At 36.9% G+C, this 15720-nt stretch overlaps 1 protein-coding gene across 6 annotated transcripts in view; it reads left to right on the forward strand.

The window, feature by feature from the left end:
* LOC6639526 (collagen alpha-1(XVIII) chain) overlaps positions 1-15720 on the forward strand; it is a 71245-nt gene that overhangs the window by 21375 nt on the left and 34150 nt on the right. For 2 of the 6 annotated variants that reach the window (XM_002062418.4, XM_023178981.2), the window contains exon 2: positions 5915-6213. The exons of the other annotated variants lie outside the window; for them this stretch is intronic. In XM_002062418.4, coding sequence (XP_002062454.2) covers positions 6064-6213 — 150 coding nt within the window. In that variant the 5' untranslated portion in view covers positions 5915-6063. The remainder of the gene's footprint in view (positions 1-5914; positions 6214-15720) is intronic. 6 annotated transcript variants of the gene reach the window in all.

Genomic DNA, 15720 nt, shown 5'->3' on the forward strand with positions numbered 1-15720 from the left:
CATAATTGTGTTTACGATGTTAAGGGCTTTTCCATTTGCATTTTCCACACACACACACACACGTTTTTCAACATAAATATGTATATCAATTTATATGTATTTAGGGCCTAAACGAACTCAGGTTTCAGACTTTTAAGTTCCTGCTGTGTATGTAATTTTGATTTGTATAACATTTAACAATTTACCATCAAAATAATAATAATAATACTATTCTACATTCTCGCTTACCCCACCCATCCCCCCATCCCCTCATCCCCTCTCTGTTTGAACCCACCTTTAGTCATCAAAATATGCATAATTCATTCATTTTACAAAATGCAATTTAAATTGTTTATTTGTGCTAAATTGAATGTCGTCGCGTTTATGTGTTCCAGTCTGCATACATGTGCGTATCCATATGGATGTGTGTGTGTGTGTGTGTCTCTGGTAGAATTTCTCTATATAAATGAAGTTTAGAATTTAGTGAAAAACTATTTGTTTGACTTTGACTATTACCATACGGAACTCTTATATATAGAGCAAAATGTACATATATGAATGAACGAAAATGCCTGCCAAATGGTTAAACTAAATATTTATACAAGCATACACATTTATGAGAAAATTTAAACTAAATGGATATAGACATGCAGGCATTTTTGGTTAGTTAGTTTAGAATGAACATATAAAATCCTGAGCAAGTGGCTACAGAACGAATTGAATTCATTTCAAATTAAGAGCTTTCCAAGAAAAAGTCAAAAAGTCATTAGTTTTAAACTTTTACAATAACATAATTACATTAGTTGTATTAGAATGAAATGTTTTTCAATTACAATAGTTTATTAAGTGGCAATGAGCATTTGAAATTTATAATTTTTAATTCCCTGCTATGCCATTTGTCCTTTAAATCAAATTTATTTGGTTGGAAAAATATATTTAAACAATTCTTGTTCACATATTATACATTATGAGAGAGGCAATTTAAAAATGTTATTGGTTATTTGCTTAAGAACAAAACGAGATTAAATTTTGTTGTTAAAAAGGCCACAAGTCTTGTTTTTTAAGTAAGAAAACAAAAAAAAAAAAAACAGATAATAAACCAATTCTTTATTGGTTTTAATTTTGCTGAAAGTTTTTGTTTGCATGTTTTTTATTTCTCTTGTTTTCTTTTTTTTGCAACAGTTTTAGATTAAATCAATTTTAATAATTGTTAAAATATTGAGAATATTCATCATTTATGGCAATAATTCTAGACGAAAGTTTTCATTTAATACAACACATTAAACTATGTTTTGTTTCAGCTTAGGTTCACTTAATTTTTTGAAGTCTTGCCAAATTGGCAAATCGTTTTATCAGATTGCCTATAAATAATTTCGACAAGATGGCTCAAGAACTAAGTATTGAAATTAAAAGTTGTCTCTGGAATACTAATAACCAGCTATTTTCTGTGATAAATGTCAATGTTTCTTGAGCTTATTTCCCAAATGTTGGTCCTGACAATGTTTCGCAGCTGGTGTTACTTTTTCACTTTTTCTTTTAGTTTTTCTTGCCTGTTGGTTAGTTTCCCATCTCATTGTTTCCCCATAGTTTCCCATATGCATGTATGTAGCTCTGTTCTCTAACCGAAAAAAAAAAAAAAACCGACCATTTGGTATTCCCTTATCCGCTTTCGACGCCAGAGCTGCCAGCAAGTTTCTATTTTCAGAGATTTTAGCCATGTCCTATAGTCCGACTAGAGTGCATTGTTGGTGTTGGCTTTGGCGCTTTTTCCCCTCCCCTCCACTCATTTCTGGCACTCATTTTGTGCAGCTTTCATTTTCGGCGGCCTCCAGGCCACTAACCGTTGGTATTACGTATGAAGCAATCTGCACACCTTTTGCGGAAGCTGTAGTGTTCGATAGGGTAAGCTCTTTGTTTCGGGTCGTAACAGAGTCCACCACGTTATGCTCTAAATGCTTTTACCTTAGGTATAAGTATGTGTAGTGGTCGATTTTGATTAGATTTCAGGGAGGAAAACGTTTCATGGCCTTTTAATTGATTTAGTTTAATGAAATTGTTAGCTTAAGCTGCTGCTTCAGCAGTGGCTTGTCGCCGACTTCCGGCTTGCCTACATATGTACCTACCTAGCTACCTATTTATGGCCATAAATGTCTGTTTGAAGGCTGTTAAATTCATCAAGTTTATGACACAGAAATCAGTAAAACTATGAAGGAATTTTATGAGATTTTACGACCCAGCTGGCAAGTTATGGGGCGTTAACCATAAAAACATAAATTATGCAGATTTTTTGTTTTTTCGATGTTGTTGTTCTCTTTGAAACTTTAATTATACTACTAGGATGGATATAAACGGTTCACCCCAAACCACCCCAACGACCCACTGCTGCTTCCCATCATGTTGTTGTACATCGCACGATTATTTCGTTTGTTATTAATTTAAGGCCAGGACTCGTCTGCCGTCCGCTCTCATTCCGAGTCCCTCTCACTCTTTACATGGAGCGCGTTTTAATCATTGGGAATATGCGTGCTGTCGCCTTGTGCAAGCAGCGCATATGAGTTTGGGAGTATAATCAAATGGAGGATTGGGTTATGTTTTGGTATGCGAAGAGAGAGAGAGGGGGCTCTGCATATGTATGTATGTATGTATGTGGTTTTGTGGGCAGGGACAGGCGGGGCTGGAGGCGGAGCTGTCAAGCAGTTGCTGCTTATCGATCAAACGCTCACGAAAAGGGGATACTAGATAGAATAGGGAAGGGTTTTGACATAGAGTCTCGCGTCTGAGGTTAGGCTTTGCTTGCTTTCTAGTGACATTTTCTTGTTGCTTTCGTTGTTTTTCTTGTTGTCGTTGTTGAAGAGACATATATGTGACATCTGCCTAGACAAAAGGCCACCCAAAAAAAAAAAAAAAAGGAAATTTCTTTCTTGTTTTGTTTTTGGTAGAAAAATGGGGCTTATTAAAAATTACATGAGTAAAGGAAACGAAGACTGTGTGTGTGTGTGTCACACATACATACACCCACAACAATCACACACATGCAGATGAGTTGGCAGAAAACATTCACTTTTTTATTTGTTAAGGTGTTCCAAGCAAACAAAACTTCTAAAATTCAATAAAATTTCTATTATATTCAAAAAAGTTATATTCATCACTTTAAAGTGATGAGAAAGAGACAAAGATTAAGATTCGATTAGTTTTTTCCCTGAAGAAAACGCTTACGATTTACGCTTTGTCTTTAAAGGTTTTAGATAACAATATTAACATCCTTTGTTAGCATTTTCATTTGCTTCTATTCCTTGATTTATTTCTTTTATTTTCGATACAACTAATTTTGAATAACCCTAGTGGGGGAGTGTGTGTGTGGGTGTGGGTATGGGTGTGGGTGTGATGCGTGTGTATGGTTGAGTGAACCCTTTTTAAACACATTCCACCATTATCTTCATTAGGCGCTAATGTCCAAGAAGAGAGAGAGAGAAAAGTGAGGAAAAAGGGTTTTTGGAGCAACTATTCTTCCATTTACTTGGGCCTCTTTTTTTCGTCTTTGTCTCCTGTGTTAACCTTTCTTTGTAGTCGTTGCTTTTTTTTGTTTTTTTGCCTTTGCCATGACAACTTCAAAAGTCGTTACTCATTTTTGTGCACTTAATTTGAAAAGAAGATATGAAATTTTCTTATCGCCAACCTCCTTTATCCCTCTCTCTCTCTCTATCTGTCTGTTTCTTTAGTTTGTTTCTGCTCTTCTCTTTTCATTTTCTTTTTTTTTTTTTGGTGTTTGTGTGTGTGTGTGTGTGTGTGTGTGTGCCACAAGTTTTGCCCCTTTTTCATTACGACGACCAAGTAGGTAATTTCATTTAGAAAACTTGAGCCGTGTCAAACTTTAAGCCTTAAACAGTGAACCAAAAAAGTCTGCACCCATAGAATTTTAATGCTGCGAGTTTTCGGGCGGCATAAAAAAAGTTTTCTTGCAAAAAGCGGCAGCAGCAGCAAAAAAAAAAAGTCGAAAACTTTTTGTTTTTACACCGCGGCGAGTCGTTGACTCAATAAGCGAGCCAACCAGATGGTAGGTGGGGGGGAGGGGGGAGGCTCTTTGGAATTGGGGTTAGGGTTAGCTTCTGCGGGGGATTAGGGTTAGAGAGTGGCTGGAGAGACAGAGACTGGTTTTTTCAGGGGCATCAGCTGGAGAGGCTGAATGACTGACTGACTCACTGGGCCGACTGACACGATTATAGTAATTATGCTCGCCGGCTAAAGCATACTTTTGTGCGTTAAACTGCGTCAAGGTAAAGGTATTTGCGTTTATTTTTTTCCCCCACTTTTGTTGCTGCTGTTGTTGTTGTTATTGTTGTGCAGATGTTTTCAAGGAAATTCTTGTATAACTTTACCGCAATCATGTTGGTTAAAAAGTTGACGTGCTTTTTTCCTCACATACACATACAAACAAGCCTCCTGTATTTGTACATATGTATTTTCTTTTGCGGCTTACAAAAATATCTTGTAATTTTATATAAGCTCCAGACACGAGCACAAATCTAGGCAACGCATTTTTCAGCCTCAAGTATTTTCTTTCATTTCATTTCATTTTTCTTTTTCATTCAATTTTTGCTTGTATGTTTTGTGTTTTTTTTTTTTTTTTTTTGTTGCTGTTGCGTTGTTGCTATAATTCAATATTTTTCACAAATAAACTTGTTGGCAGCTTAACTTTTCATAAAGTTTTCCTTCACATGGTTTTTCTTTGCGTCGTCGTCGTCGTCGTCGTCGTTGTCGTCTCTGTCTTCCCTGTTCTGCTGTGTATGTCATCAACCCAACAACAGTTTAGGCAAGTGTACTGCTACAGGATGTTATATATATATATGTATAAGTATGCAGGTTCAGGCAAATATGGCATGAGTTCAGAGTCTGAAGCAAATTTAAATATTTATAATAATTTCTGGAAGTAATAAAAGTCGAGAGCAGAAACAAAAGGCTCTTATTGGCCGCCCGTATCGAAAGAAAATATTCAATTTAATTGAACTTAAACGTTTGTGAACTAAATGAAAAATACCTACAATTGTTTAAGAAAACTTCAACAGATTAATTGAATAGTTTTACATTAAATTTGAAACCAATATAGATAAAAAAAAATGAAAGAAAGAAAACTGTTTTTCATTTAGATGAAGAAATTAAAAATTGTTTTTCAGCATTTAAGATTTTCAAGTCCGATTTCACTTTTCTTTCTTAATTTTTTCTGCTTCATTTTACTGAAGAACTTTCGCGACTTTTCAGTTTAAAAAGGTTATCTAATTCATTATAGGGAACTTGTTTCTTTTTGACATTTTCCTAAACACTTTTTGTGCTTCTTCAACATTCTTATCCAATGCCAACACAATTTTTGGGGTTTTATTTCTCAAGGATGGAGAAGGCACATTTTCTTTGGCCAAGGCGCAAATCAGTGAGAAAATGCTGACAAGCAAAGGAAAAGAAAAGAAAACACCAAAACACAAAAAAAAAAGAAAGAAAAAGAGAAAAGCCAAAATAAAAGAAAGGAAGAAAAGTTAAATAAAACGTGTTACATTTGTAGCGTTTATCAGGAAGTGCGTGTAAGTGAGTGAGTGTGTGTAAGTGTGTGTGTGTGGGGGGTAGTCAAAAGAAAAGGACCCCTAAGGAGGCGTGTTAATATAACATATACTTATATATATATATGTGAGTGATGTGTATACGTGTAGTATATACACACACACACACACGTAAGGGAAAATTATGTGCGAAGCAAAATCAAAGCCAAAATCGAAGTCATAACCGAAACCACATCGGCATCGATACCGAAAGCAAAGCAAATCAAGCCGTTTGTGTGTTTATTCCCCAACCAAACCGACCCCACCCGACCCGACCCGCCCCGACCTCATTTTAAGGCAACTCAATTAATAAATTCTAGCTCTAAAATTTCTATGCAATTCTCTTTCAGGACAATTTCGTTTTATTATTATCGCGCGCTCTATTATTTTCAAGTGTTGATCAAGTGCCAGTACAGAGAAACCAGAAAAAAAAGGGAGAAAAATATCATTAATCTCTATAAAGTTAAACTAATCTGAACGCGAGACTAGAAAATTCAAAATGGCAATGGTTATATCCACTCGGGCCAAACTCGTTATAACCGCTCTAATCTTATTCTTTTTGCTCGGTATCGTGTTGGTCACCGGCTCGACCAAAGGCTGGTTCAATCCTAATCGTTATAATGGGGAGCGTGTGGCTGCCAGGATACAGGTAAACTCCCTAACTCTAACTGTTACTTTTTGTAAAGTAATTAAAACTAATTATAATTATAATTTAACACGTGTATCATGTGATGATGAGGAATGAAATACTGTGTAATGTATAATGTTTAATGCTAAATGTTTGACTTCCTCTCCCACTCACGTACCTACATACAGAAATGCCTCTACTCCGCCACATTTTGTGCTGTGGCCCTTCTAAATGCAAACAAATGTCACCACTGTGTTATGGGTTAAGGCGGGGGGAGAGGGCATGAAGGTTGAAGGGTGAGGCTGATGATAGGCGAGACGAAGCAAAAGGTTGGTTTTGGTTGCTGGTGCCGCGGCTTATGCCCCTTCAACACGCACACAAACAAGTTAAGACTACTTTTAAACACACATACACATAGAGACAGAGAGTCAAATAAAATATATTCCATCGCCCACACTAAGAGGGGCAAAGAGGGGGATTGGCGCGGGAGTCTTCTGCCCACAAACAAATAAAGTTTATTGTGACAAATGTTTCATGACAGTGGCACATTTTTCCTCTGTGTCTCTCACTCTCTCCAAACTCCAACTCCGTGTTCCAACTCCGTAAAAGGCAAGGCTTGTGGACAGTTGCTACCTGAAACTATGTAAAAACCTAAAACTGCCATAGCCATAGGTGAGAAATTTTTTGTAATTATTTAGAAAACATTATAAACAATATAAACATTTTGTCCTCAAGGGGGTATACGGGGTTCTGGGGGGGGTCGTACAAGATAAATTGATAAAGCTGACAGGGATAAGGGTACTCCAGAAGAAACAACAATAAACAACAACAAAGGGCAAGAAGAAACTGTTTTGTTTTGGGTTTGAGAGATAGGCAAGGATATAATTTTTCTAGCCTAGACATGTTGACCGTTCTCCACTTCATTTAATGACCACACTTGATATATGTAGATAAATATATACATTTAGAGACATTTAAGTATTTGACAAACAAAGCATCGTTATATTGCCTAAAAATGTTCCTCGAATTGCTCATTTTAAATGTAGATATTAGAGGTTGTGGGTAACTTCTATAGCATACTTTTATGCGTTAGCTAAAGGGGCCTGTGAAATGTTTTCTTAATTTAATTTCCTTTGCTTGCTGAAGCTTGTATAACCCTGCAGTTGATAGCCTCGTAATTGGATATAGATTTTGCGGGATTTTTGTCTAAATTGTGATTGTTTTTCAAATCTCTTCAAAATGTGTTTTGTTTTTATGTCGTACTCTAACAATTTTCTTTTCAATGTTTTTTTTTTTTTGTTTTTGGATTGAATGAATATTGTGAGTATTTGAAAGCATTTCAAATTTCAAAGGGTCATAATCCGTTGCTGTAGGCTTAAGCCTTAAGTTTGTTCCCTTCTATCCCCTCGAATGGCAAGTAACACGTAATGCGACATTTTTAACTGGTTTTGTGTTGGGGATTGTCTGTTGGTGTGTGTTTGAGGGGTTTCAGTTACCTGTGGGGAAGGCTCGAATGGATTTCATTGTTTCAATCCCCTTCCTTCACCATCACACACACACGCATATACCCACACACACACACACACACAGACACTAAGTATTATTTCCATAGCTGCCAACGTCTCATTACTGTTTCTTTCAAAGTACGGGAATTACGTTTGGATTGTAAAAACCGCAAAGCAGCTTGCCACACTAATAACCCTTTACTTAGGACAAGCAGGTGAAACAATAGGGAATAATGTTTCATAATACACTTAAGGGTATATAACAAGGGTGTAAGGAATATCCATAAGCAGATAAAATGATGAATATGCCAAGCCAGCAAACAACAACAAAATTTTTAAAACATTTCAACATAATATATTTGACCTTTTTGTCTGGCAATTTGAATATATATTTATATCATCTTATCACTGAACCAAATATCCGTAGCTAACAAAATTCTTCAAAAAATGCCAAAGAAAGAAAACAATAAAAATTAATTTAGGTTCAAAGTCGAGATCTACTTGTAATCGAGTTTGAAACAAGTTAAAAGAGGCCTCTCTGCGGCATTTGAATAATATAAAGATCCATTTAGAATGAAAGACAGTTTTTAGATATACCAATTAATAATTAATTAGTTACTTCTGCTACAAAGTTACGATCAACTCTAAAGAGAGCTTAGGGAGTGGGAAGTTATCCCTGCTTTACAGCGATTGACGAATGACTTTGTTGTCAGGATGTCAAAGAATAAACTAATTGATAACGATTGATAACGTTTTTTTAACGTATTAATGTGTGTATAGATAAGCTGTTTTTTCTATTTGCTTTTTACTTAATCCTAATAATATAAACCATATAATTAGATATTTTGCACTCCTTTTTTTCTTTCGTTTTCGTTGTTTTTTAAATTGCCTTGCCCCGGCAATTAATAACAAGAACAACAACAACAACAACCACTGATGGCAACAAAAACCTTTCATTTGAAAAAACACCTGCATAATTGTTGTTTGTGCTAATTTTGTCAGCACGCCCAGTTAATGTTTCTATTGACACTCTACACAGGGGAGGCGGGGGCGACGAATAGAACGATGAAAGAGAGTGTGGTAAATGCGGTGAGGGTTGGGGAAGAATGGTGGATGGGGGATGGGGTATGGGGGGAAAGGGGGTTCGCGAGAAAAGTGGTATTGCACTGCTTTGACATTATTTACGCTTACTTATGGGTTTGGCTGACTGGTTGGTTGGTTGGTTGGTTGGCTACCCAGCTCGCTTGCTGGCCGACTCCCTCCCTCTCTGGCACCTTTCTAGAACCTGGACTCACACAGTGATTAAACTAATTTTATGCAGCCAACCAACCAGCGAACCAACAAACCAACCGCACACAGCAGGACGATCCGCCGAACTGGCAAACTGGCGAACTGGCGAACTGGCAGGCGAAAGGCGAGGCAATAAAAAACCATTTAAAACATTCAAAGTGTCGCATGAGAAAACGGAGACGCGAAGAGGAAACGACAAACGGTTCGATATAGACGAGAGGTTTTTTTCCCTACTAGTCCTCAATACACACATACATACATACATACTACCTATGTATATGTATATGTATTTTTTCTGTTTCTTTTTTTGTTTGCACCAAGAGAAATGGAAACAAAGTTTAGCAATAAAAATCTAAATAAAAGCATGAGTACGTTGTTCTCTGCCAGCCAACAACAGGAGCAACAACAACAACAACAAAGGCAACATCAATACCGAGGGAAGGCAAGTTGAAGCGAGTTGAGTCGAGGCTGTTAATAAAGTCATTTTCTGTTTTCGGTGCCCTGGTGAAGAAGTAGAAATAGTCCTTGCCCTTGCTACAATTTGTTGCCTGCCTGCTGTTGCTGTTGCTGTTGCTGCTTCTCCTATTTTGGCATCGGCGGCATCGAGTTCATTAGCGAAGTAGCTCAACAACGAGCTGTGTGTTGTTTTTCCTTAGTTTTTTTCTTTCTTCTTCTCGTCCTCTCGTTGGTCGTGTTATTTTTTTTTCTTCTTTGTTCACCGTTGTTGTTAATTATGACCTGAAACTAGACCTGAGCCATGAAGGTAGCACAACGGCCAACAAACACACACACACACACACACACACACACACAAATGGCTTTTGGTGGGACGGCTCGGAGAAACTGCGGCTCAACATTGGAAATTTATAAAAATTACACGTAGATTGACAGGCAATTTGTTGGACTTGTTTAATACGCGGGTTGCCACTTGACTATTCACTTAACTTTTGATCAAATTAAAACATCCAACAAAAATTTAAGAAACTTATGGCTCATCAGCATTGAAGCCGGAATTGCAACTGAACTATAGCAAAAGTTTACCAAAAGTTGTACGAAACTGGCATGGAAAAATGTAGAAATTTTGACAGCAGACTTTTTTATTTCTTCCTAATTGCAGGTGAACTACACTATCTCTTTCACTCTCTCTCTCTCTCTCTCTAAGTAAACTTTTGTTTGTCATAATAATATCTGGAGACGTACTTTAATATCAACTCTCGTATAAGGTGTTTATCTAGTTACCATTTGCCAGTCGTTTGGCTTATTGACTGATTCCTCTAACTCCTGTGGCTTAGACATGCGGTTTGCCTAACATCTATTAGGTTTCATTAGTTGCTAATTACCTTCGAAAGCGAAATTAGTCGAAAGGCAATTATTGTTAATGCATTTAACTGGTGGACGAGGTGGTGAGGCGGGCGGGCGGGGAGGAAATGGTTAGACATTTATGGCCTGCCAAACGTATTGTGTTTCCGCTCCCCTTAATCATTATCATCGTTCTACGTTTTAGCCTAACAATTGGTTAAGGCTAAGCCTCATTCTCACCGTCTGTAGGCGGGGGGCGGGAGTGGAGTAACGGGGGCCATTTCCGTCTAATTGGTTTTCCCGCGAAGCTATATATAATTGATATATATGGTTCGTGCTCTGGGAATGGACATATTCAGGGAACTCCAAAAGGTGGAACTTCATGGACACACTTCAGAAAACTTTAGCTTAACTTTAACTCACATATGCACACTATATTTTCACTCTCCCTCTCTCTATCTCTCACTCTCTCTCTCTCTGCCATTCTTTCTCAGTTGACTAACAAGAAAAAACTCAAGACAACATACATTCCATTAGATTTTTTTCTCAACCATTGCAAAGTCATATGCATTGCATACACAAAGTAGTAGAAAAAGGTAAAGCAAAATAAGAACTATAGTTTAACATTCCCCATAGACAGCCATAAATAATATATATCTACAAATATGTATATACTATATCCAAATGCCGGAACGCGAGTCAGAGCTCCATGTAAAGAGTTAGAGTTTGCTTTGGATGAGAAAAAAAATGAAAAACAATATGACGAACAAAGGGAAAAACATCATGACAAAAGTCATACTCAGCAAGTGAAAAACGAAAAATCTCTTTGACTGTAAAAGCAATTAAAATCGATTGACTTTTATTGATTTGTTGTCAACGTGGACAGAAGAACTATTTGCTGTCAACTTCGAATAAACTAACCTCATAAAAGGCTCAGGCTTCATTCGAATCTGTTCTTGTTCTCTAGGTAAGATTGCGGTAGATTTTATTAGCTCTTGGCCTATTAATGGCCTGTATTCGGAATGTGCATGAGAGGAATATTTTTGTGCCTTTTCGTCCATGCATTGCTTGTTATTTTCAAGGTGTCCTCCTCTGAGGTAGCTTTTGTGTGATTCAATAACTTTTGATATGACTTCTTCAAAAATTTCTACTTTATTCTTATTGTTTCTTCTTATGGGGGTGAAATGTGGCGGCTTCTTTCATTGTGAAAGATGTTTTGGCCCATGTTACCCTTTGCTACCTTATTGCAGCAGGTAACAGCACAACTTATGGCACTTACTCATACTGATATGGATGTTGGCACATGGCTTCTACTTTTTCTTCTACCTCCACACGGACACATTCATGCACACTCACACGCGCACACACATTGCATACACATGCACTCTTGCCATGAAAAACTAGTTTCCGTTACGTTTATGATAATATTTTATTAAAGCGCAGCATGGCAATAAACAGGAGTAAAAAAAAAAGAATGGAATAAAAATTGCTAGGGAAATGGTAAAACACAAAAAAATGACTATTGAGGGAAAACTCCGCCACCATATCTCTCGATGTCATCGAAACAGGTTCATATGAAATTTATGAAGGAGTTGGTTGCTGGTTCTCACTCTTTCTCGATGGCATTGATAATGCATCAGCATTGGCATTCGATATCAGCAGGGGACAAACTGACTGCTGGCTGTGCCAATGGCACATGGTTAACTAAACTTTTACGCCATGACTTTTGCGGTTACTTTTCGCATTTTTTTTTTGGCAGAAAGAACAGAAAGTTACAGTATCAGCCCCCAATCGGTGGAACTAAACTTGTTGCATTGACAAGGAAACTCTGCTGCAGCATTGCAATGTCAAAAGATAAGCAACCATTTTAATATGGCCTAGGTGAATTGTTGGAACTTTGGAAATAACCCGGGGCTAGAGTCGAACTGTTGACAAGTCACAAGGTAGATAGTGTCTGTGTGTGTGTGTGGGAGAGCGGCAAAGAATGATACACAGAGAATTTCCTGGCCACAATATAAATAGCACTGATTTGTGCTAACAAATAGGTAGAAGCAGCAGCAGCAGCAGCATCAGACTCCTCTAGCTGTCTCCGATATCTGCAGCCGCTGCTATCTTTTGCAACTTGCCGGCAACCCAAAAGTTAAGCCAAACCAACCATACAACCCATTTGTTTATTATGAAAATACGGGCGAACGACTGGAGCCTGGGTCTCTGGTGAGTGGAGCTGAAGCTGAAGCAACATATCCGTGTCTCTTTCCCTTCCCTCTGTGTATATGTGTGTGTGTGTGTGTGTGTGCTTGCTGCCCACAAAAACCTTAAACTGATGACACACTTCACATGGACTCCATGGGACGGTTCAAAGTGCTTTAAAGGTCTAAACTTTAATCTAACTTAACCAGTCAATTAGTAAGTATATGTGGTTGAGATTCAGCACGAGCTGTACCAAAGGGTTTCAAAAGAATATTAAATCTGTTTACAAAAATATCCATCGATTTTCAAAATTATTATTTAATGGACAAAACTTCACTTTAAGTTATACATAATAAGAGGTCAAGTCACTTTAATTTGGCTTTTCCATAGTTCTAAATTTGGAAAGAAAAATAATCGTAGTTTCTATATTGGAAGTTTGGAAATTGAATTATCGTTTTTTCTTACTTTTTACTTATGTCTGGTGGAATAAGATCGATCCTCATGGACTATTGGGTGGATGAACCGGTCCTGTTAACGGTTTCTGCTTCTGGCTCTGTGGCAGTTTTTTGTACTTGGTTTCGGTGCTGCATTTCCGCTTGAATGGCGTCGCTGCTTCGAGCAACTAACAGCCCATTGACAAGTGAGAGGGCGAGATGCGGGTGGAGGTGAAGAAGGGGCGGTTGGATGTATATGTTGGAAATACTGGTAAGTGTGTCACCACGTTCACGTAACTGAAAGGCATACTTACCGTTTTAAAACTGTGCACACTACTCCTCGTCTCCGTCTCTCTTCCTCTTTCTCTATTGCTCTGTGTGTTCTGTTGTTGTAACATATATATATATATATATACTATATTGACTTTGAAGCATAAAAAGCTTTCCCAGATACTCCAAATACTCTGGAGCCCAACTCTTTATTACCACGACCGAAACATGTCTATATATGTAGAGGAGTTGTCAGTGGGTGAATAGCTGAATAAGAAAAAAAAGAACTAAGGAAAACTGTAACCGAAACAAAAACTAAATGACAATCTGACTTAATGTTAGTTCTGTAATCGAACTTTTTTCGTCTTTGAGTCTGTCGCCTTTTCATTACGTTTTGTATTTGGCTTTTCATATGATTTTTCTTTCGCTTTGCCATCCGCCAGATTTCCTTTTGCCTCTGTGCTCTGCATCATCTTTGGATCGTAAAGTAAAATCCAGCTAACATTTATAAAAGCCAAAAGCCTTAAAAAATGCTTTCAAATTATTCATACGCAAATGCAATTTAATAAAAGTTCGCTTATCGAAAACCTTCAAGGGTATACGATCGATTGCATCGTGAGATTATTATTATTATTATTATTTAATTGTAAGAAACAATTAATTCTAAGTTACAGATTATATAGATTGCGCCGTCGCACTTGCGATTTCAACGAAAGATCTTCAACGAAACTCAAAATCAGACTATTGCGTGCAATTTCCCTGTATCTAGTTTCGGTGCATAATGTTGTATGGCAATACTTGAATTTCTTGGCAATTTCCAGAAAATCTGAAAGCAGATGTATGAGTATATACTGAGCATAAACAAATAAAGTCAATTCGTGTGGTGACTATTGAATCGATCATCATGATAAGTGGCATCAATAAATCTAGTATCAAATTACGTAGTTCGGAATTATGGGAAATAGTTTCCTTTTCAGGATCCTTTTGGGTTTCTTTTTTGGTGTGGAAATTTTTTCTAATTAATATATTTGTAGATGATAAATCTGAATGAAGTTTTCATTTGTCTTTATTGTTATTATTATTATTATTAAAGTATAGGATGTAGTATATGTATATTTGTGTGTGTGTTCATGTGTGTTAGTATTTGTCTTTTTTTTCAAGTGTGACGTATTTTACAATTGTTCCCTAGTTTGTATTTCCATAAAGTGTAGTTACTTGTGGTATTTTGTCTAAATTTCTATGCAGCGCTTAAAAGTATGCTATATAGTTTTTGTATTGGCTTTAAGTTGCGTATACGCAACGTTGTCACAGTATGTTTACTTTGGGGTTTATAAAACTGTCTGCACCACACACAGACACAATCACACACAAACATAGTTGAAAAGAAAATGTTTATGCGCTTATAACGTGTTGGTTTATGCAAAATGAAATTGTTGCTCTCTCTCTCTCTCTCTTAATGTTTCGCTATCTCTTGCTCTCTCTCTATCTGGCACGCTGTCTCACTCTCATTGTGTGAGTGTCACTTTAAACTAATTGTAGCTGGCGCTTTTGGCCAAATGCAGAGATGTCATTGTAGTGCAGTTCCGCTTGGCTGTTGTTTTATTTTTGGTATTGTGTGCCCCAAATGCAAATTTATACAACGATAGATAAATGCTCTTAAAAAAATATAATAAAAATTTCGTCAAGTTACATACGTCGATATCATTTGTCGAATAGGCATGCATGCAATAAATTGTAATATGTGACAATTGAGTTAGTTTTAAGGCTAAATGACAATCAGTGTTATCGTTTCTACCATTAATATATTCTTTAACTTATTATTACAATTGGATGGCTTAAGTCACTTGGAGAAGTTAAATTGATTTCAAAAGAAAATGATGAGAGAGTAATAGCCACAAATGTATACAGGACGACAGGAAAGTAAACCGACTGCCTTGAGGATCATCGTATTACAGGTCGCTTAGCCAAGACAAAGCTCAAACTAAATCTCCCCTCTAGCTAAACAATTTGCTCGATATAGATCCCTAGTCCCTGTAGACAATGAGAGGGGACTAGGTATTTGTGTGTACATGTAAAGTAATGAGTTTTCAAGCATTTCTTGAATTATTTTTAAGATACTTTTCATTTAGAGTGTATGAGAAATATTTGCTTCTAGAGGGAGAGAGAGAAAGAGAGAGAGAGAGAGAGCCAGTGAGACAGTGAGACGGATACACAGTTGGTAGAGAAATAGAGGCCTGGTTGCTTATACTTCTGCTGACAGTTCTCAGTTTGCTAGCAAATATGTTGGCGTCAAAAAGTTTCTTTTCTGTTTTTTTTTTTTTTTTTTTATTATTTTTTGTGCGTTGTTGTTGTCTTTTTCCCCAGATTTGTGTCAGCTCGTTTGAGAATTAGTTGTCGTAGGTTTTTAGCAAAATTAAAAAAAAAAAAAGAAAATATGAGGAAAAAAGCAACAACGAAAACCGAAACGAAAACTGAAACAAAACAGAGAAATCTGTCACTATGCGGTTGGCATTTGCCGACTCATTGTTGTTAGCTCTCCA

Source organism: Drosophila willistoni (assembly GCF_018902025.1).
Source record: "Drosophila willistoni isolate 14030-0811.24 chromosome XR unlocalized genomic scaffold, UCI_dwil_1.1 Seg144, whole genome shotgun sequence".
NCBI lineage: Eukaryota > Metazoa > Arthropoda > Insecta > Diptera > Drosophilidae > Drosophila > Drosophila willistoni.